This window comes from Prionailurus bengalensis, chromosome B2, assembly GCF_016509475.1.
Source record: "Prionailurus bengalensis isolate Pbe53 chromosome B2, Fcat_Pben_1.1_paternal_pri, whole genome shotgun sequence".
Taxonomy (NCBI): Eukaryota; Metazoa; Chordata; class Mammalia; order Carnivora; family Felidae; genus Prionailurus; species Prionailurus bengalensis.
The window spans coordinates 90,615,375-90,640,072 of record NC_057349.1 but is presented as its reverse complement, the minus strand read 5'-3'; the positions used below and the strand labels follow the sequence as shown (position 1 = coordinate 90,640,072).

At 33.2% G+C, this 24,698-nt stretch overlaps 1 protein-coding gene across 3 annotated transcripts in view; it reads left to right on the top strand.

Annotated features, from left to right (window-relative positions):
• Nucleotides 1-24,698, top strand: part of ASCC3 (activating signal cointegrator 1 complex subunit 3) — a 368,562-nt gene that overhangs the window by 150,458 nt on the left and 193,406 nt on the right. For all 3 annotated transcript variants that reach the window (XM_043592007.1, XM_043592009.1, XM_043592010.1), the window contains exons 12-13: nucleotides 6,690-6,866; nucleotides 9,631-9,702. In XM_043592007.1, the coding sequence (XP_043447942.1) occupies nucleotides 6,690-6,866; nucleotides 9,631-9,702 (249 nt within the window). The remainder of the gene's footprint in view (nucleotides 1-6,689; nucleotides 6,867-9,630; nucleotides 9,703-24,698) is intronic.

The window sequence follows — 24,698 nt, the reverse complement described above, 5'->3', positions numbered from 1 at the left end:
ATTATATATATTTTGAAGCAATTCTAAGTTTATGAATATTAATTATAGTGTATAAATTTCCATATAATACATAAATATTATAAAGTATATCAAGTTAAATTTATATAAACTAAAAATATAAAATAGATTTTTATTGTATATGTAATGCAGGTATAGAAATATCTATATATGATATAGAAATATATATATTTTGTATAGTATAGATATATAACATCTAAATTTTTAATATATTCATCCTACACATGATATCTCCATAATATAATCAAACTCCAATTGTATGGTTTATTACTACTATGTTCATAAACTTTTTGATGGCTTGCTGTTTGGTATCTAAAGAAAAATGTTTAAATTCCTTATCTGGACATTAAAGACTATTGGAGCTGTGATCTATTTGTATAATTTTAACTTCTGCATATTTCTTAGCTACAATAGGTTCCAGCCACACAAAACTATGTGTCCTTTCCCCATTTCCTTTCCAATACCATTGACCCTCTTCCAGAGATGAAACTCATCTCACTGAAGGCAGAATGTTTTACTGGTTATGAGAAATTCTGTCTTCATTTGTATCCTTTACTGTATCTTAATCTCCTTTATAGAAGGGTCTGTGTGATTCTTCTCATATTTTTTAATGTACTATCACAAAGCTCATAACTACTTTTATTAAAAAGTAAAGTTGCTGTTTTTCAATGTACCTTTTTTTTTTATTACCAGATGTTCCCAGTAGATGGCAGTGTTTTACATAGCACATCAACATTTGTAACTAAGGGAAGCAACACTAAAAGATGCTCTAATGCAGTGTAGATTGTGTTCGGATTCTGAAATTGTGTGGTTTAGGGACTTTATTCACAAGACACATGATTGAGAGGAATTTAGAAAACAAAGTGTAAGAAAGGCCACATCCGTTGTATTTAACAACAGTGAACTAATATTAATTGTCTTCTAAACTGTCTGAACATAGATTTTATATAAAGGAAAACATCCTAAAAACTTACTGCCTAGCTTTTGGGCTAATTATAAAAAATAAGCTGTAAAATATTAAAACTTTTATAGTTTTCGACACAATAATTTTTAGGTGAATTTATAGTTCACAGTGTAGTTTACAGAGCTTTGAGATTTGGTTTAGGACATAAAGTTCCAAGTTATTCTCATTTAAAAGAAAGTATTTCACATACAGGCTTATTATATATATCGAGAATAATAGGATCATACTTTTAGATTAAAAATAGAGTCATTTTAAATGGAATTTTAGCAGAAAAAGGTCTTTGGTGTTTGCAGAGTATCATGTATTTAACATCGAAATACCTTAAAAATATGTTCAGTAACTTTTATGTTATAATGGTTTCAAAACAAAAAGATCACTTTCATATCCTTTCAAATCACCTTCACTACTACATAGAACTATTGTGTAATTAAAATCATCGTTCTAGGGTTGACTGGATAGCTTAGTTAAGCCTCAACTCTTGATTTCAGCTCAGGTCATGATGCTGTGGTTCCTGAGATTGAGCTCAGTGTTGGGCTCTGCACTGACAGCATGGGGAACTTGCTTAGGATTCTTTCTCTGCCCCTGCTGCGTATGCTCTCTCCTTCTCTCTCTCTCAAAATGAATAAATAAATAAAGAGTTTTGTTTAAAAAAAATCATTGTAATCACTATAAAGGATTCTCATCACAACATATAAAGGGGGTTTCTTAACTAATAGGGATGTTCATTATTTCCCCGATAGAGGGTTCCTTTGTTTTTAGTTTTTGCTGATAGCCACAAGATTTTTTTAGTGAAAGCAAATTCATGGTAAGATATTGTATATGTATTTATACTTTAATTTTTATCCATCTCTATCATTTTTTGATGCTCCCTCTTTACGCTTTTGCAAATAGTCTCTGTATGTGTGGATCTGTGTCTTATTCAGTGGTATCCACATTGCAGAAAGTTTAAGTCTTAAGCCATTGTTGATGGATGTCTAATTATGGAAGTATTCCTATTACTCACATTGGACTACTTTGCTTATACCCACTGAGTCTTCTAGACTAAGCAAACTTATCAAAAGCCTCCTTAGAAACCTGCGATGAAGTTGATCAGTCATGGGATCATAATGATATATTTTAATTACAAAGTGAATAGAAGTTTTTGGCCATCTCTTGGTTTTATCTTTCTAAGTATGTTACATTGTAATCAGAGAAAGCGGCCTATATTCTTTTTTGATTTGAAACTGAGTTTTTTGTGACTTAGTACATTTAATTGTTAAAAATGTTTAATTGTTTAAAAGTATAATTGTTTTTTGTGACTCGATACATTTAACTGTTAAAAGTGTTTAATTGGGGGCGCCTGGGTGGCACAGTCGGTTAAGCGTCCGACTTCAGCCAGGTCACGATCTCGCGGTCCGGGAGTTCGAGCCCCGCGTCAGGCTCTGGGCTGATGGCTCAGAGTCTGGAGCCTGCTTCCGATTCTGTGTCTCCCTCTCTCTCTGCCCCTCCCCCGTTCATGCTCTGTCTCTCTCTGTCCCAAAAATAAGTAAATGTTGAAAAAAAAATTAAAAAAAAAAGTGTTTAATTGTTTAAAAGTTCCTATAGCAATTTAATGTAAATTCCAATGTGCATTTTTAAGTACTGTGGGTAGAAAGTGTACTTTGTATGTATTGAATCAAGCTTGTGAATTATGGCCTACAAAGTCATACATGAGAGGGTTCTCAATAGACCTCTAAACTCTGCTCTATCCACACTTTGTCCTCTCATTCATCTTCTTCCTGCTCAGCTTGTTCCAATCCCACAGTCTTTGTACTTACTTTTTCTTCTGTTGGAAGATTTTTATCCCCTGATCATCTCTCAAATATTTCTTCTTTAGCGAGGTTTTTCCTCATTATCCCACCTAAAGTGTGGCCCCACCCATGCTACCTTCTATGCTATTACCTTGTTTTACTCTACTCATAGCACTTACTGATACCGATACCTGAAATTCCTTAATTTGTTAATGAGTTTATGGTTGTCTCTTCTCAACTAAAACGTCAGCTCCTGATTGTAAAGACAGTTTTGTTTACTGCTATTTTCTGGTCCCCCCCCCCCCAAATACAATTACATACACAATCTGTTGACTGACGAATGAAATGATTGACAAAATCCTCTCTGACTTTACTTAAAATGCCACCCTTGCTCCTTTGTAAAAAAGAATATTTTGTTTACTCCCTTTTCTGACTATCTGCTGTGATTTCTTTTATTCTTGAATCCTTTCTAGTAATAATGAATATCAAATTAGAACATACTTTGTCCCCCTTTTCTTTGTGAAAGCAGGTTTATAAAATACTTACTAACAATCAGTGAATGGATGGTAATTTAACAAAATATGAGTTCCAGGGCTTATTGAGTTGTCCTCTAGATAATATCACCTAAAGGTAAAAACTTTTTGAATTAAATGCAAAAGCATATTTTGAAAATTCAGTTATTCATTTTCTTATTTTTTATTTGTTCTGTAATTTGGCTTATTATATAATTTTTATGGAATCCACTGATTTATAAATTCCATGAAGCAAATGGATCTGTTCCCTTAACAAGTCTGTAACTCTGCCATACAAATGTTTATATTGATTCAGTTCATGATAATTTCAGTCTGGAGTGTTTTGGGGGGAAGGTTGTTTTTATATCCAACTAAATACCTTTAATTTGAAAGTTGTAGTTCTTATTCTTTTACTAAAGTGGTAAGAATCATCTGTCTGAGGAGCCATATATATCTCATAGGTATCTCTATAGGTATTTTATTTAGTCCTCAAATATGCCCAGAAAGAACCTCTAAACTCCTCTGTCTAAACTTACAGAATGGATTTTGAAGTTACAGGACCACATTTTCTCTTGTGCTTGTAGGAAACTTTGGTGTCAGGGAATGTATCCAGGCATTTGGACTCTCCTGAAGTGTGTGTACATTGTATGGCAATGTGCAAGGAGAAATCCGGCATTGGCAATTGCTCACTTAGGGGCAGTAAACTTGAAGATACCAGTATGATGCAAGCAAGTTTTGACTAAAATTAGCTGTAAATAAGAAGAACATAGGAAACTGAAGAAATGATTAAAATGCTTACCCGGTGTCTCTTCATGAACCCCCTTATTTTACTGATGATAGCAAGAAAGTGAGAATGGCGAACATTTCTAGATAAAAAAATAATAATACAACGTTAAGGTTAGAAATCTTTCTATATGCTTTCTCTCATAGGTTGACTAACTTGCCAAATTCATTCTAAATCATGTAATTTTTAAAATCACATTAAATGTTTTCAATTTTTTTTTTTTTTTTTAGGTAAGAAACCATTTTCTAAATCAGACTTTAGAAGCCAAGAATACAAAATATGAAAGCAGAAGGGATATGAGAACACAGAGAGAAGGGCTATTATAGGGACATGGGGGCAGCAGAATGCCAGCTAATATTTCTGCAGAACCCATAGGGCTGAGGTGTGGATGATCCTAGACTGTATCATGCTAATGATAGAAATTAATTCCCCTTAGGAGGGGAAAATTAATTTTGCCTCCTAGTTTAAAATGGGAAGTTCGTATGTGATTAAAATGATTCTTTCTTTTAGCAAATACTAACATCCTGTATTGCTGATGTAGAGAATTTGAATAATATAATTAATGTGGTGAAGTGATCAAACATACAGTATTGTATAACCTATGAATAGATAAATCTCAGGTCTCTATGGGACATTTTCTCAAAGCAGAAATTGAACAGATCATAGTCTTTACAGAATACAGTAGACATTTAGAAACAACATTTATATGATAAAATTCTGTACAGATAGATACACATACATACATACGTATATACATGCATACATTCTACACTTTTATATTTGATAAAATGAAGATTTAAAACCCAACCAATTGAAAGATTAATCCGCAGCCACTTAGAGGTCAGTAAGTCATCATGGAAGGAAGAGAAGGAAAGAGAGAGGGTCAGCACTCTTTTCTTTTTCTTTTTTAAAAATAATGGAAGCTTCTCAAATGCACCCAGAATTGTTATTCAAAGTAAGATTTATCATCTAAAATGAAACAGGAATGGAGACACTATCAATAAGTTAATTATTAAATGTTAGTTTGGTGCAAAATATTCTAATGAAACCGAGTGGAAAAAATAATAAAGCTGAAAAATAAAGTTAATTTTAAAATAGGAAAACAAAATTTTTAATAGCCACTGGAAAAAAAAGAAACTAAATAAGACAACCTCTAACAAGTCTAATCACAAATAGAAAGCCAATGAATAAATAAAACTGGAAATGATAAAGACCTTTTACTGAATGTGTAGAAACTTAAAAGATGAGGAGGATGTTGTAAGTGTTATAAGTTATGAATTAGACCTGAAAACATAACTGAGAGAGAACTGGACGCTGTTGTGTGCTTATGAGCAGTTAAATGGACATACTTCTTGGCATGTAAACTCTTTCATGATTATTTTTATATTTCTAACCACATCTGTCACCTCCTTTCTCCAGTTCATGCTACTAGTCTTGCTAGATGCAGTACCCTATACTCCCGATTCCTTCTGGCTTGCCTTCTGTCCTCTCAGTTTAGATTGGCAGCAACCATTACCCCCACTCAGTATGCCTTTCCTGACGTACCGGAGTTTATTTAGTGATCCCTGCCCATTATTCTCACCATTCTGAGAAACTACAACTATTAATAGGACACATTACGATGTTTTTTGCCATTATTACATATGGACTCTAAGCTCCTGTTCTGTTGGCCCTGTGCCTGTCATTAAGAGCTTAATAGATAATTATTAAACAAAATCAGTTATCAGTAGTGCTCAGCAACAAAACGAGACTATTACACTACAGCAGTGAACACAAAAAATGTGGCTTAATTCATGTTTTCAGTAGTTTTTATTTTTCCCAAGTTTTAGCTATTATTCCCTGCAATCTCTCTTCTGTTATGATTATGAAATGATTTTAATATAAAGTGTGTAATGATAATTTGGTAAACCAATTTGAAAACTTCCTCTGTGATGAAAGAATAGTGTGTTAGTTTCTCAGTCATATATTTTACTGATATGCTCAACTTTTACTGATATGATATGTTTTACTGATATGCTTTACTGATATGGTAGTATGATACAGCAAAAGGAATACTGTATAATAGGTAAAGAATTATAGACTAAGCAATCTATAATAAGGGAAGGAAAATGCTGATTTAATAAATGAGCCTTCAATAATTTTTTAAAAGGTCCATGGAAATTTTCAATGACTATATATACACATAGTCTCAAATATTTCTGTCATTCATTTTAAATTTAAATTTGTGAAATACTAGAAATATTTACCTTAATTATTTTAGACTTTTGTGTTTTTAGCACCTGAAATTATAAATTGATAAAACTTAGACTAAATCCTAATCCATGTATGTCACTTACTTTGTTACATTTTTAAGGAAAAAAAATTAATAAGATTCTTCAGTTCAGGAAATCTAAAATTACATTTTAAATTATTTTGTATTATCCTTGATGGCAGGTTTAGACCAGTTTTTCTTCATTGTTTACCTTTCAGATAAAGACATCTGTGTTTCAAACTATGTATTGTTATTACATATTTTTAAGAGGGGTGGAATCTTGTTTTATTGTAAATGTCTCATACTCTCTGTTTATTAAAACTTATTTCAAACTCAGAAAAATCCAAATGGGTTGAATCTACTCATACATTGAATAATGTAACCCATGTAGGTGGAATCCACACAGAGTATGATAAGGATTCTTGGGCTCTCTGCGACCTTACCCAACTACCTTGATGTCGCTACATTTTTACACGTTAATCCCTGTATTGGACTTTTCTACTTTGATGGCCGTTTTCGACCAGTTCCTCTTGGACAGACATTTCTGGGAGTTAAAAGTGCAAATAAGGTAAATATATTTTTTAATAATAATAGAGTTTTCTGTTCCTAAAATGTTTTTGTTGATGTATTGTTTAATGCTTATTTGGGATTTCCCCAAAAGACCCTTTTAGTAGGATTACAAATTAAACATCTTAGATAAAATCTAGCACATTTCCTCAACTATAAGTAGTAATATAACTCCTTCAAAAAGTTGCTTACAGTTTGTATCGCATTATCAATGTATATTTTGTATTCTTGGCTAATAATACAAGTTATATATATATATATATAAGGTCATAAATTTCAAAAAGTTACTTTGAAATGATTGAAGGCTAGTATGAAATAATAAAAGGCTCTCATTCAACCAGTAATATAAATTTTGATATGCTACTTATCTAAAAAAAATAATAAATTTTATGCCATTGGAAAATAATTCCTAATAGCAACTGTTAATGAGGTATTCTATTTCACTTATAATGTTTTATAATTACCATATTAATTATATATATATAAGTGGCATTTCTGAGATTCTTTATAATGCTTTTAAAAGTTTTATAGTATTACTGTGTACCATATACACTATTAGGGTGCTTATTTTAAACTTCTGTTTCATAGTATCATGAAGGAATATTTTACTTTGCTCAAAATTTATGCATTTAATATTGTGTTAAATGATACTTTTTGTTTTCTGTAAAAGAAATAGGTTTGAGAGAAGATTCATAGGCCTTATGACCTCTTTAGAAAATAAAATGAGATGGAATCCTGTGTTAGTATGTCAGCCCTGGTCTTTAATGTATTGCATCACTTGTCTAAAAAGAGTTTTATTAGTAACATAGGGTCATTTTACCTTACACTATTACAAATAAAATATTCAGCTAAAAAATACCAGAAGTGACTGCCACTACAACAGTGTATACATATGCTTCAGGTACAGTGCATAATGTAAGGTGTCTTCAGGGTTGTCGTGAGCCATTTCAGACATACAGACAGATATAATAATAGTTATATTGTACATATTTTGTCATTAATTGATTCAAGTGATTTTCAGTATTGCTGCTTGTTTTTTTTTCTCAGTCACTTCTTAATATATATTTGATTATTTAGTATATTTTAAGGTATCCTTAGGGCAGCTGTAGAGCTGTTTCCTTTATAGCTTTAGCTTATTCTTTCAGCTTTATAATTTAAATGACGGAAGATGGTTATCACAGAAAGATTTAGAAAAGAAAATTTTTTCAGGTGCTTTTCAACTATTTAAATCTTATTTTTTTAATCCATTATATAAATTGGTAAATTACTTAAAGCTAATTAAATTCAACATATTTTCACCCTAATATATTAGCATTGTAATCTTAAATCATAAAAAGAATGGTGTCAGGTGACAGAAGTCTGGCACAATTAGAAAAACACTGTTACGTATCTTACATAGGGTTAATAGTAAATTATTTATATGTATTAGTTATAGATTTTTTGTTTTATTATAATGTATTATTTTTACATTCAGTGAAATATACAATTGGTAATCATTAAGCATTTCCCCAGGGTGTTGATTAATATATTTACTAACCAGTTATCCATTTGTCATTGTTTTATAAAAAGAAATCCTTGTAGGTTCCTCAGAGTTTCATTCAGAAACACATGATGTGACTCAGTTATTATGGAAGAATATAGGAAGATGGTGTGCCTGACACCTCTAATTTGAAATCATGGCTTTGCCCAGAACTCAACCCAAACTACACTGAAAAAATTATTGCGAGCTGAGGTTGTTCTTGAATCATTAATGAGGAGTAAATTATCTCGTGATTATCTCCTTTTACTTAGTCACTACAATTCATAAGAGTAACAGAATGATAAAACATTTACTTTATTAAAACAAAATATCTATATCATAGTCATTCCAAATGTGTATGACATTTTCATCACTTCCACACTCTTAATAAATGTTGTGTAGAGAGATGCAGGTTGGATCACATCACCATCTTACCTTTTTGGTTGGAAGTTTCCTCATCATTAATAGGGAAAATGAGATCCTTTCTTAACTCATGAATTGGATATTAAATTTCCAATTAACCTGAAAAATGTTTCTGTAGAAAAATATCTAACCCTCTCCATATGTATTATAGAAATAGTATGTTTCCCTTGATTCTAACTGTATACACCATGGCATTCTACTAGTGCTGTTGTGGTGATTTTGAGAATTACACAGGAAAGCTGTATAGTTTATAGAATGAAACAGAAGAAAAACAGCCTGACAAGTGGACTTCCTGGGGAAAGCAAAAATTTTTAAATTATTCTAAAATATCTATAACTGGTATATTATCCTTAAAATTGTCTTTAAAAAACTTGTCATACTTAGAAAGTTAGTATGAGGTATTTTATTTGTACTTTTTTTTTTTAATTTTTTGAAATCTTTTTTATTTATTTTTGAGAGAGAGGGGAAGAGAGAGCAGGGAAGGGGCAGAGAAAGAGGAGAAGAGGGAGACAGAGGATCCGAAGTGGGCTCTGTGCTGAGAGCAGAGAGTCCCATGTGAGGCTCGAACTCACAACCCATGAGATCATGACCTGAGCCAAGGTAGGATGCTTAACTGACTGAGCCACCCAGGCGCCCCTTTGTACTTTAAAATTATGTTGTGTTTCTTAATAGGTTGTTATATGCTAGGTATTTATATTGCATTTGTTGTTTCTACATTCTAGTTAATCTGAAAGGAAAAAAATGCCTTATGATCAGTTTTGTTGCTAGTTAGAAAGTTTATAATTGCTTCATTTGATATTATTCATGTTTTAAAAACCTTAAGGTGCAACAATTGAATAACATGGATGAAGTATGTTATGAAAGTGTTTTGAAGCAAGTAAAGGCTGGACACCAGGTACGCTTTATTTTATCCTGTTTTTGAGAATACTTAATGGTTAAAATTATTAATTTTTATGCGCTTAAAATTTTTCTTGAATTGTGAGATAATGACTGTGAGGTTTTATTTTTTACTAACTTTTTAGCTGAGTGGTTAGGCATATAAGTCATAAAATATTCATAAATTATCATCCCAATATTGCTAGGTCATTTTATTATTTATTTGTTTATTATTTTGCTATTTCATTAAATAGATAAGAGAGAGAAGGATTTCATTTCTGGGTTTTTTTTATCTTTTAAAAAAGCAGTCTTCCTTCATACCTCAAAATTTTTAATTTGTACTTTTTTACATAATGTAAATTTTTAAATGTTCTGTTATTACTGTTTTCATGAAGTAGTACCAATTCAAATATATATGATATATGTTGTTTTATTGTGCTTGGAAATTAAGCAGTTTTACTTTTAAACTCCATTGTTCAAAATGCTCCAATCAAGATTATTAAAGAAAAAGTGGGATGATAATAATTGCTTGCATGAAACTTCATCATTGCTCGATTGTATGTGGTTCTTTGGATCATTTTATTTTATTATGGAATTTTTTTCTATGTTATTAGCCTTTATGACACATAAAATTAAATACTTTCTGGTCCTTTGGTTTTTAAATTTGTTTTAAGAGCAGTGAAATCCTTTTTTTCCAGACTAAATGTTGTTTCGAGCCTCAGTATATAAACAAATCAATGATGAATTAAACTTGAAGGCATGGAACACGGCCCAGTGAGCATCTTTGATGCATTTTGCCCCTTTAAGAAACAACTTTAGTATCAGGTTTCTAACTAATCTCAAGAGAATGTCCTTAGGTTTAAGAATAACTTTTAAGGAAAAGAAATCATGATTATATTATATGATATTAGTGACTTACCTTTCCTAATGATTCTTAAATGTCTGAAACTGCTGAAATTATCTTACATTTATTTTCATTGAATCCTCTCACCAGGCAGTGAGACAGGTACTATTATCATCATTTGACATGTGAAGAAAATGAGGTGCTGTACAAAATAAAGTAACATGTTTCCATCATTTTAGTAGTGCACTTGTATATCCAGTCATGTGAGTGCAGCGTCTTCACTAACCATCATGTCATGATCACTATGTGCATTTCTTTTATATCAGTGTATTTCTTGATCTTCATTAGAAAACTGCTTTGAGTTGCATTATTTATTATGTACAAATAAAGGTTAAAGACCAATATTCTTTCTTTAATCAAAAGTATTACCAAACATCAACTACTTATTCTTAGGAGCCAGGAATTTTTTTTTTTTTTTTTTTTTTTTTTTTTTTTTTTTTTTTTTTTGTAAAGGGGCATGTAGTAAATATTTTAGGTTTTGTGGGCTTATGTTTTTCTTCATTGTAGCTACTCAGTGCTGTTGTAGCATGAAAGCAGTCGTGGACAGTATATTAACAATTGGGCATGGCTGTGTTTCAATAAAATTTTATTTACAAAAACAAGCAGCAACTGCATTTGGCTTGTTTTCTAACTTCTGTTCTAGATTGCTTCATAAGATTTATTTGTAGTGAACGTCCGATGATCCTAAAATGTTATCTAGAGAAACATTTGATAGCACTTCAGTGAAAATCCTGAAAGAAAGAAATATCCTGTATAATCACCAATGTCTGTACCTTCTTTGTAAAAGAACAAGATAAATTCAGTGTAATTAGGTAGATATTACTGCCACGGACATTTATTTCTAACTTTTATATCACAAAAAATTTAAACTATATTATTAGCTAAGGAATGTAGCTATGAAATCCATAAAATCTATTTGTATATGCTATATTAAAAATGTTAAGTAAATACGTTTTTTCAATTTTTTAAAAAGTAACATTCTTTTTTAGAGCAGTTTTGGGCTCACAGGCAAAATTGAATGGGATTCACTCTTGAAGTTTGTTCTGTAGGTTTGGACAAATGTATAATAGCATGTATCCACCATTGTAGTGTCATACAGGATAATCTCACTGCCCTGAAAACTCTCTGTGTTCAGCCTATTCATCAATCCTTCCCATTTACCCCTTGAAACCACTAACCTTTTAAATCTTTTTAATCGTTCTGTTGTTTTGCCTTTTCCAGAATATCATACAGTCTGTAGCCTTTTCAGATTGGCTTTTGTCACGTTATCTGTTTGAGGTTTCTCCATGTCTTTTCATGACTTGATAGCTTATTCTTCTAATCACTGAATAATACTCCACTCTCTGGATATACCACTGTTTATTTATTTATTTACATACTGAATGATATCTTGATTGCTGCCAAGTTTTGGCACTTATGAATAAAGCTGCTATAAACATCTGTGTACGTGTTTTGTGTGGACTTAAGTTTACAGTTTCTTTGGGTAAACACCAAAGAGTATGATTACTGGGTCATATAGTAAGAGTATGTTTAGTTTTGTAAGAAAGCTCTATACTGTCTTCCAAAATTGTGTACCATTTTGCATTCCTACCAGCAGTGAATAAGAGTTCCTTTTGCTCCATAGCCTCACTAGCATTTAGTGATACCATTTTTTTGGCCATTCTAACAGGTGTGTAGCAGTATCTCATTGTTTTACTTTACATTTCCTTAATGACAAATGATGTTGAACATATTTTACATCTGTATCTTTGGTGAAGTATCTGTTTAGGTCTTAGGCCATTTTAAAATCAGGTTCTTTATTTTCTTGTTGTTGAATTTTAACAGTTCTTTGTATAAAAGTTCTTTGGATAAAAGTCATTTATCAGTTGTGTCTTTCACAAATATTTTCTCCCAGTCTGTGACTTGTCTTCTCATTTTTTCAGCAGTGTCTTTTACAGTTTTTATTTTAATAGAATCTAGTTATCAATTATCTTGCAGACCATGCCTGTGGTGTTGTATCTAAAAAGGCATCGCCATGCCTAAAGTCACCTAGATTTTTACCTATGTTATCTTCTAGGAATTTTATAGCTTTGTGTTTATATTTGGGCCTATGATTGGTTTTGAGTTAAATTTTGGGAAAGGTGTGAGGTCCATGTCTAGATTTACTTGTTGTTGTTGTTGTTGTTGTTGTTGTTATTTGCATGTGGAGGTCTAGTTGTTCCAGCACCATTTATTGAAAAGACCATGTTTGCTCCATTTTATCACCTTTACTCATTTCTCAAAGATCAGTTGGCTGTATTTATGGCTTATTTCTGGGTTCCCTATCTTTTTCATTTGTTTGGCTATTCTTCAGCGAATACTAGAGTGTTTTGATTACTATATCTTTATGGTCATTTTTGAAGTCAGGTAGTATCAGTCCTCCAACTTTGTTCTTCAACATAGTGTTGGCTATTTTATGTCTCCATTTAGGTTTGAACTGTGAGTTAACATTCTTTTTAACATAATTTTTAATCATGATAGGATTTCTTCTATCACAGGACAACTTTTTGTAATCTATGATAAATTTCTTTATACATGCAAACTCTTAAATTTTTTTTTGTCTTTTAAAATAATGGGAATTAAACTGTAAATATTTTACCATGTATGGAACACATAAATAGATAAAGTTTTACTCTAGGTCAATATCAACTCTATTGCTTTTTTTTTTTTTTTTGAGAGAGAGAGAAAGAGAGAAAACTTTAGCAGGGGAGGGGGCAGAGGGAGAAGGGAAAAGAGAAAGAGACTATCTTAAGCAGTCTCCACACTCAGTGCAGAGCGCCGACATGCCTAGGTGCTCCACTTATTACTCCTTTTGTAATATTCTTGCAAATGTTATAAAAATATTTAAGACACTACTGGTAGGAATGTTAGTGTTGCCTGTAGAATTAAAAAGAAATTAAAGCAATAATTTTTCTTCTCTTGTAGTTAGCATTTAATGACAAGATAAATAGGTACTTGCGTCATTACTTCAGAACACAGGATTGCTTCTGATAGAAGAATCTTTTTTTTTTTTTAGAATTTTTAAAAAAGAAGTTCTTGTGAATTCTTTCTTAGTGAGATTGATAAATACATATATCCATGTATAAACATATACAGAAACACACATGGTTGTTAATACTAATGTAAGTGAATGGCTTAGTAATACCATTACTGCCAGTACTACAGCTATTTTGAGGCCTTAGGAACTACAGATCACTTATCTTTGTAGCATTATTTGCCTTTATCATGCTGTTTATAATTATCCTTTATGTATATTTGTTATATTACTCCAGCCTGTTTTTCATTATTGAATCTTACATTATAAAATATTTCTTTAAAAAATAATCACACTCCTACATTCTCTTATTCCTTATTGTTGGTAAGAGTGGTAGTTGTATCTTCTACTGTATGTAAAAGTCCAATAAAATGTTGTAATTTAAAGGATCCTAGGAAGATTGTTTCCTCTTCCTCTTCTATCATGGTTCTTTTACTGTTACAGAGGCTAACATGTTCCCCTAGGAATCACGATTTATGAAGTATGCTGGCTGGGGGGTGTTTGGTCAGTAGAGATGGGATCTTGCTGCCATTCCTTCCATTCTTATTGTGAAGTTGTTCAGTACGTTGCTTTTCAAAAAGAAAGCTGCCAGACGGTAGGCATTTGCAGTTATAAATTCTAAAAGGACAAGTTGGGATGGAGGGCTGGGTTCATAGCACTGGTTTCCTATTTAGAAAGGACAGACTTGGATGGGATACCCCAAGGGAGGGAGGCTTCAGGTGACCAGAGGCTGCTGCTCCAGGGCAGGAAGAACATGGGAATGGAGAGTGAGCAAAGCTGAGGCAGAAGTTGGGTACAAGCATTCCCTTCTCACCTTTGTGTGCATGTCATGGCATCCATGATTGCCAACCTTTTAAGGATGCATGACCTCCAAGCTCTCTTCTTCCCCTGCACGCCTGTCTGGCTAAAAATGCACTGTGGGTGATTGTGTAGACTATGATTGCAATTTGAGAGTTCAGTGAAACACTTAGGGATCAGAGATTGTGTCCAGATATGTTCCTCTTCCCAAACTAGAATTAGAACAGGATAACTAGGGCCCTCTTCACACTGTGTACCTTAAAATGTCAGGCTTAAGCTGCATGTCTCACAATTTCTATTTTTGAATGATTAGTGATGATGTTTATTTTCCATAATAGTAGGACTTTCTGAAGTTCTGTAGAAATACCCACATATCTCTTTTACTTTTTTTAATTGTAAAAATAAAATAACACTAAGGAAAATTTTTATAGTCTTACTATTTACCATTTTAACATTATTATTGTAATTTTTATGCATATCCACTAGTCCTTTTTTATCCAATTGCACATGTAGCTTTTAATTTTGTTCATTCAAACTTAATTATTAGTTGTAATCCATAACTAAATTATACTGTAGTTACAGTTTTATATTCACTGTTTTCTTTAATGAATAGTGAACATTTTTCATTGTTTCTACATGGTCCTCACAATTTTAATATCGCTAAGAGAGAAAGGGAGTTTTTATTCAGTTTCTAAGTTTCAGACACCATATGAATGTCTTTGGACTTTTAATTTTCCCATCCCAACATGAGCATTATGATCTCCTTTTCTTCAAAAAGAAAATGAACCTACAACATGTTAAGCAGCTTTCCCAGCTAGTACATCCAGCTAATAAAGGTTTGCATGAGGATTGAAACACAAGTTTTGTGGAGATGAAACCCACAGCATTTTCAGAACTTTATACTGCTCCTTTGTCATTAAGCTGACATTGGCTGTTCCTCTATTACTGGTTATTCCTATATTAGTAAGTGTTTTTAATGTTTGCAATTTTCTGTTATTAAAGATAGTGCTACCGTAGTGATCATCTTTCTGCCTGTTATTTTTTCTGTTGAAACATTTCTTGGGATAAACTTCCTAAAATAGAATTATGGCACAAATGGCCACCGTCTGCAGCCTTGCCACATGATCCTATAATACATTCTGGGTGGGTAATAATATTTCATGATCATAGCAGACCTATGTAGGATTTTAGAAACTTGATGCCATAGTTTCCTGAAAAGTTTTATCAGTATAATGTGAGGTAAGATTATGATCTGCTGTGTTTGCTATTTTGAATTTGTTTTATACTTTTAAGGCATATAATAGAGTGGTAACATATCAGTGAGCTTTTTTTCTTAATTAGCCAGCGATTACTTCTTTTTTTAAATGGTTATTTATTTACTTTGAGAGACAGGGAGCTCATGAGGAGGGGAGGGGCAGAGAGAGAGGGAGAGAGAGAATCCCAAGCAGGCTCCATCCTGTCAGCGCAGAGCCTGACATGGGGCTTGAATTGAGGAACTAACTGTGAGATCATGACCTGAGATGAAATCAAGAGTTGGACGCTAAACTGACTGACCACCCAGGCGGCTTTGGCAGCCTTTATTTTTAGATCATGATTACAAAAAACACATTTTGTATACTTGTTGTTCATGCTTTGCTTTGAGTTTGCATTCTCTGTCTTTTTTTTTTAAGTTTATTTATTTTGAGAGAGACAGAGACAGTGCAAGGGGGGAGGGGAGAGAGAGTAGGGGAGAGAGAAGAATCCCAGGCAGGAATTATGTGCTGGCAGCACATGCAGGGATTGATGGAGGGATTGAATTTAGGAACCATGAGATCATGACCTGACCCAAAATCAAGAGTCAGATATGTAATTGACTGAGCCCCGCAGGTGCCCCATGCACTCACTTTCAATTAGAAAAACCTGTCCTTCTCTGTGTTTTTGCTTCATAACTGTGACCCTGTGGTCTTTGACCTCTGTAATTGCATTTTTAAAATGTAGTTTAAATATGATTAATATAAAATATTGAGGGGGAAAAAAGAATTAAAGCAAATATTATTTTTTTTGTTGGTGTATGTCCTTTCATTTTTTAAAATGGACATTTTCCCCTTAATTTCCTATCTTTTTTTCTGTTACTCCTATAGTTTCTCTACTATATTTTGTCCGTTCAAAAGTATGACAGAACCTTAAATGGAAACTAACACTATATTTTAAATAAACAGATCAAAGATGGCATACTTAAAATTTAATCAGTGTGTTCTGTGCAGTGTTGTCCTTTTAGGTTTTGTGTTCTAGTAGGACAGGTCCTACGAAGTTAGACTGGATTACAAGAACATATTATTGTTTAAATTCCTATTATAGTGTCTTGTGTATGGGGTCTCTCTAGTAAATACAATTTGATTGTGATGAATTGCCTCATCTTCAAAAATTTAGCATCCTTAGTGAGATGGAGATGACAGGAAATATGAAATGCATCAGGATTATGACTTACTGTTTGATATTTGCTTCTAATCTTGCTAGTATTACAAATGCCAATGCCAGAGCCATAAGTATTAAGTTGTTAAGGCAAATTTTACATTAATGTAATCATCTCAAGAACTCTTTCATGAACATAGTTTGGAAACAGAGCTCCATCTTTTTCATTTCTTTATTACCTTTATTATGTTTGCAACTTTGGGAAAGTTGCTCAAAACTAAAATCTTCTGTTTCAGTCTGAATTTTCAAAGGGATCATTCAGTCTTCTATTTGCAAGCTGCTCTGCCACATACTATTTGGCCAATAAGTTAATTTAGCTTAATGTGCGGCAGCTTCTACTGATTGCCTTTATAATATGTCCAGAGCTGAAGTTGCAGAGAAGATGCTTGGAAAGGAAGACTATTACATATTTTGATGTTGGAAGCTGAGGTAGATACCTATTTCAATAAGGCTAAGAGTCGTTGATGTAATCCATCACACTGAGGATTATGTGGAAATTTGTTTTCAGGGACTTAGAACCTCTCACTGAATTATCCCCCCCCCCCCCCCCGTTTTTTAGCTCCTTGAATACATACCTTCACTAAGGTGTGGTCCTCTGCTTTTATTAGAGAGTTAACAAAGAACTTCCCAATAGGATAGTCTCTGAGTCGTGTTTTTTTCCCCACATAATTGAGTTTGACTATAATGTTATCCCAGTCACTGTCTGTCTTTATATAAGGTTCCAAGTAATTTTAATGAATGAATTTGTATCCATCTATCAGAAAATGAAAAATATATAATTCAACAATCTCTTTACCTTATTATCTAAAAAACTGACACCCAAATTAACTCTTCAGTTATATTATTCTGCCCAGCTCTGGTGACTGAAAGGTCTAAATATGCATGTGTGCTTCATTCTAAGAGACTCTTCTATTTAAATGTTTTGTTGTACATATAAGTACAGTAAATTATATATGTGTTTGTGTGCATATATATATGTAGCTGACTGCTTAATAACAATGTGCTAATACAGTTATAACTATAACTGAATTCTAGAAGCAAAGGTCTCTGCCTCTCTATACTAGATATAGATATCTATATACTATATATACTAGATATAGATATCTATATACTATATATGCTATATATATAGTATATACATATCTAGTATAGATAGGGAGAGACCTTTGCTTCTAGAGTTCAGTTATAGTTATAACTAACTGTATTAGCACATTGTTATTAAGCAGCCAGCTACATATTCAGTAAATGTGCTTTTCTTTGTTATTAAGGGAACATAAGTTATTGTGGGGCTGTGTACCTAACAAACTTTAGCTTTATTTTGTTTCCTTTTAAATACATCTTAGCAGCTAATATATAGTAGTAAGAAATTTTAAGTCTATTCTACTCCTGGAAAATCAATTGAATTTACCATGCTACCACCTTGTGCTACCCTTTCTCTGCCACCCAGCTAAAAAATCCTTCCCGCGACTACTCCTTGATCTGGTTTTCTTGCCTTTAAGTTGTTTAGTATTTTGGCTTTTCTCCCTAATTGTGGTTTCACTAAATACTTTCATCGGAGCTGTTACTTTTCAGACCATTAGTGATAAGACTGAAATAAATGTCTGTTGAAAAATGGAAAACTGTAACTCTCAGGCAACTGAATAGTTTTCATGCTAAAAATTAACAGTTTCTTCTTAAATACACAAGTGAATTTGTTTTGTTTCTCTCCATTTAGATTACATTAGAATAGAACGAATTTCATGTTCATAAGCCATGCTGATATCCTCTGGTCATCCTATTCCATGGGTTTCAGTATACCAATCATCTAAACTTATGTGCTAGTGTACTTAATAGATTTTATGTGCAACATTGCCTTAAAAGTATTAAAAACAGTAGGAGGCAGTTGTGTTCCACTCAAGCATGTGTTGATGACAGATGGAGAAAATCTTTTCATGTTGACTTTTCAACAATCATACTCTGCAAGACTTCAAGTCTTCTTGGCAATTGGGAAATTAAAAGTTGGCGATTCAGCCTTTAATTTTGATCCATCTGCTCAAACTAATGAGACGTCTCATTTGTAAGCTACTCTTTGTGTTACCAAATGCAAGTACAGCTTTATCATCCCTGTTAATAATTCCCCTCCTCCTGTGTAACTTGCAGAATGGGAAAATAATTGATGCCCTAACCCTATTGAGATTTTTCTTGTTATACAAACTTTGTTACAGTGATAGAAAAAGAAATTAGGAACTGCCTCAGAGATTATGGCGTATTTATTAGTAACTTGTTCTTTTTTTTACATTATCAAAAAAGTTAGCATCCTTAATAACTTCTTACTCAAAACCTACTAAGTTTCAAGAATAAATGGCTTTGCAGTATTAAAGAGGAAAAAAAGTTACTTTCAGTCTTGGATTCATGCTTAATATCAGCTTTTCCTTATTCAGATTTGTGCCTTGTTTTCTCTTTCTTCATTGTTTATAAGTTCTTAATAGATTTTTCTCTTTCTAATAAGAAATCACCCGTAAAAATTAAGTACTAAATATCTACTAACTTAATTTCTTACTATCTGAAGGGAATTATTTTTCTTAGCATTGATTCTTAGTTTATATAAAAATTATTATGTACAACTGACACAGATTTTACCATGCCAGCTTTAATGATGGAACTTTCCTTTGGGCTCTTTGCCTAAAAAAGTTTTCTTCCTCCAGATACAAGCATCTCTGATTCTTAAACCCATGTTCTGTCATACCTAATTTGTTTAACATGTGTTTTATTTGTGAATTATTTGAGTGCTGCCTTTTTTGCTCTGTCTTCCCAAATTGAGACATATTCCCAAACGAATATAAAAGCAAGATTCTTGAGAAGATATTTTAATATCTATGAGCACAACAATTAAAGAAGATATTCCTCCTTCATCTTTACCACTAAAAATGGTACTATTAAAGAAACAGTTCAGGAGTTTTTTTAACTACAAGAAAATCTAAAAGCAGCATTCCTAAAACCTCTACTGATTTTTTTTTTGTTTATTTATTTATTTTGAGAAAGAGAGAGGGAGGGAGGGAGAGGCAGAGAGAAATGCAGAGAGAATCCCAAGCTAACAGTGCAGAGCCCCACGCAGGGCTTGATCTCACCCACTGTGACATTATGACCTGAGCTGAGATCAAGAGTCAGACACTTAACTGACTGAGCTACCCAGGTGCCCCTGGAACCTCTATTCAAAAGTACACCCCCCCCCCATAAAAAGCTCTGATTCATTTTCTGTCAAATTGAAATTTCCTATCCTTCTACATTTCACAGGCAAAAACTAGTTCTTGATACTGTTGAGTTCTCTATTTTACTTTTTAATCAGTATTATTAGGGTTTGCTTAGAATTTTTTATTTTCTCTGTATATAATAAGGTAAAAATCTCATTAGTATATCTGTGTACAATTAATGTGTTGTATAAGAATAAGGGTTGATACTTTCTTTTATATTCTTTCCTTTCATTAACAGCGATTTTCTTTTATAGGGTAAGAAGACAAAGTTGGGATTATCCATTTATCAATTTATTCATTCCTTTATTAATCTAACAGTGATTTAGTATAGACATTCTATGAGTGAAATACTTGGAATAAAGAAAGCTAAATGTTGTCCTTGTTAACTAACTCTCCCTTGTTCCCATTTCTAATCCTTCACTAACACCTATTAATTTTACCTAAGTGTGTTTCAAATCCATCCATTTCTCTCCATCCCCCCCCCCCCCACCGTCACTTCTACTACCTAATAATGCAGGTAACTATCATGTCATCCATGGACTGTTCTAGCCACCTCTTAATTGCTCTACCTACATCCATTCTGGCCCTCCACCAGCTGCTCTCTACACTGCACCTTGCTAGAAAGATCTTTACAAAATACAACTCCAGGGTGACACTTGAATCCTTCAAGCTCCTATAAAAGGCTCAGAGGGTCCCTCTATTGTCTGGCCTTTACATTCTTCCATCTTCATCACCTCTTTGCCTCATTTTCCACCTCCTGCCTTCCTGACCTTCTTTCATCCTAATCATAGAGGTGCTTACTTCTATTTATCTCTGAGCTTTGTGCATACCTTGTTCCCTCTACCTCACAAATTTTTTCCTTATTCTCTGCTTAGTTACCCTAAATCCTTGAAATTTTATCTTTGTTAGAGAAGGCTCTGTATACCTCCTTTACTCTTTTACCTCCCTATTATGAACTATATAATAGCATAGCCCACATCTTCTTCATATTTCTTGCCATAGTTTTACAATTTTTTCTGTCTGGTTTTGATTAATACCACTTTTTATTATTAGATCATTAATCCAATAAAGGGGCTAACATGGTCTTGCTCATCATTGTATTGTCATGGCCTCACAAGTACCTGGAGCATAGTTGGTGCAGAGATGATATTTGGTAAATAAGTGAATGGGAGAGGTAGTCTTCACAAGTTGGAAGTTATCCTTAAAGACACTGAGGGCAACTAACTTCAAGGAAAATCAAGAAAATAGTCATTAGTTCTACAGAAAGCTGAATGTCCAGGCTGAGGGTGGAACATCCTGATGATGTTGAATGACATCAAAGATTGCTTTGATTACCTTCTTAGGGGAAAAATTTCCCCCATTAGCTGTAAAGATCAGTGGAAGAATGTTGGTATTCTCCTTTAAAATGTTTCATTACATAAATTTATTCTTAATATTATTTCATCTAGTTATAGTCTTTTAGCAGTATTAAATTATCTCATTTTCTCCTAATTTGAGATATCCATCTGCCTTACTAGCTATTTTTCATGATACAGACATCATTTGTGCCACCAGTTATTTGATGTTAATAAATTCTTTTTTTTATTTCTATTCATTAAGCCCTAGAGAAGTAACTTTTGCATGCTTTTAAAATTTTACATTTTGAAGAGAACAGAAAAAATTCCATTTTTCTGAAATACAGCTGACCATAAGAGTACTCAATTACATTCTTAAAATTTTATATGTAACAGTTCCTTTATTAACCTTGTAATGTTCTCTTCATTTGCCAAGGGAATTTTTTTGGAAGTCAGAAATTTATTTAAAAAAATTTTTTTTAAACATTTATTTATTTTTGAGACAGAGAGAGACAGAGAACAAGCAGGGGAGGGGCAGAGAGAGAGAGGGAGACACAGAATCCAAAGCAGGCTCCAGGCTCTAGGCTCTGAGCTGTCAGCACAGAGCCTGACATGGGGCTCGAACCCACAAGCTGTGAGATCATGACCTGAGCCAAAGCTGGACACTTAACCAACTGAGCCACCTGGGCATCCCAATTAACTTTATTTTTTAAAGTTTTTATTTAAATTTGTTAGTTAACGTATAGTGTAACATTAGTTTCAGTAGTAGAATTTTGTGATTCATCACTTAAATACAACACCCAGTGCTCATCACAAGTGGGCCTCTTTAATAACCATCACCAATTTAACCCCTCCTCCCAACAACCCCTCCAACAACCCTCAGGTTGTTCTAGATAGTTACGAATCTGTTTTATGGTTTGCCTATCTCTTCCCTCCATGCCCCACCCCAAGTTCATCTGTTTTGTTTCTTCAGTTCCACATGAGTGAAGTTGTATGGTATTTGTCTTTCTCTGACTTATTTTGCTTAGCATAAATACACTCTAGCTCCATCCATGTTGTTGCAAATGGCAAGATTTCATTCTTTTTTATGGCTGAGCAATATTCCATTATTTCATTGTATATATATATATCTTCTTTATCCATTCATCAGCCTGTGGACATTTGGACTCTTTCCATAATTAGACTATTGTTATCAGTATTTTTGCATCCTTTGGGTAATACCTACTAGTGCAGTTGCTGGATTGTAGAGTAGTTCTATTTTTAACTTTTTGAGGAACCTCCACACTGTTTTCCAGACTGGCTGCACCAGTCTGCATTTCAACCAAGAGTGTAAAAGGGGTCCCCTTTCTCTGCATCATCAACAGCATGTGTTGTTTACTGCATTGTTAATGTTAGCCATTCTGACAATGTGAGGTGATATCTCGTGGTTTTCATTTGTATTTCCCTGATGATGAGTGATTTTGAGCATATTTTTGTGTCTGTTAACCATCTGTATGTCTTCTTTGGAAAAATGTCTGTTTGTGTCTTCTGCCCATTTCTTATTTTTTAAATATTTTTTAATCTGTATTTATTATTTTGAGAGAGAGATAGAGTACAAGAGGGGAAGAGGCAGAGAGAGAAAGGGAGACACAGAATCCGAAGCAGGATCTAGGCTCTGAGCTGTCAGCACAGACCTGGACGCAGGCTTGAACCCACAAACCGTGAGATCATGACCTGAGCTGAAGTCAGCCACTTAACTAACTGAGCCACCCAGGCACCCCTCTTCTGCCCATTTCTTAACTGGATTATTTATTTGTTTTCTGGGTGTTGAGGTTGATGAGTTCTTTATAGATTTGATACTAACCCTTTATCAGATATGTCATCTGCAAATATATTTTCTTATTCCAAAGGTTGCCTTTTAGTTTTTTTATTGTTTCCTTTATTGTACAGAAGGTTTTTATCTTGGTGAAGCCCCAATAATTTATTTTTGCTTTTGTTTCCCTTGCCTCAGGAGCCACATCTAGTAAGAAATTGCTATGGCCAATGGCAAAGAGGTTGCTGCCTGTGTTCTCCTCTAGGATTTTGATGGTTTCCTGTTTCACATTTAAGTCTTTCATCCTTTTTGAGTGTATTTTTTGTGTATAGTGTGAGCAAGTGGTCGTGTTTCATTCTTTTGCATGTTCTGTTCAATTTTGCCAACACCATTTGTTGGAAGAGACTATCTTTTTCCCATTGCATATTCTTTCCTGCTTTGTCCAAGATTAGTTGACCATTTCTGGGTTTTCTGTTCCATTCCATTGATCTGTGCACCTGTTTTTGTGCCAGTACCATACTGTCTCGATCACTACAGCTTTGTAATGTAACTTGAAGTCTCGAATTGTGATGCCTTCAGCATTGCTTTTCTTTTTCAACATTGCTTTAGCTATTCAGGGTCTTTTTTGGTTCCATACAAATTTTAGGATTGTTTGTTCTAACTCTGTGACAAACACTGGTAGTATTCTGATAGGGATTGCATTCAATATGTAGATGGCTTTGAGTAGTATAAACATTTTAACAATTTTTGTTCTTCCAATCCATCAGTATGGGATGTTTTTTCATTTCTTTGTGTTATCTTCAATATCTTTCGAGAGTGTTCTATAGTTTTCAGAGTACAGATCTTTTACCTCTTTCGTTAGTTTTATTCTTAGGTATCTTACAGTTTGGTGCAATTGTAAATAAGATTGATTCCTTGATTTCTCTTTCTGCTGTTTCAGAAATGCCACAGATTTCTGTATGTTGATTTTGTATCCTGCAACTTTACTGAATTCATTTATCAGTTCTAGCAATTTTTTGATGGAATCTTTCGGGCTACTACATAGAGTATCATTCATCTATGAATAGTAAAAGTATGACTTTTTCACTGCTGATTTGGATGCCTTTTATTTCTTTATGTTGTCTGTTTGCTGAGGCTAAGACTTCTAGTACTATGTTAAATGACAGTGGTGAGATTGACATCCCTGATTTGTTCCTGACCATAAAGGAAAACCTCTCAGTTTTTTCCCATTGAGGAAGATATTAGCCTGTCTTTCATATATGGCCTTTATGATAAGAAATGTTCCCTCTATACCTCCTTTGTTGAGAGCTTTTATCAAGTATGGGTGTTGTACTTTATTAAATGCTTTTTTTGCATCTATTCTTGTCCTTTAATTAATGTGGTATATCACATTGATTGATTTATGAATATTGAACCATGCTTACAGCCCAGAAAAAAATCCTACTTGATCATGG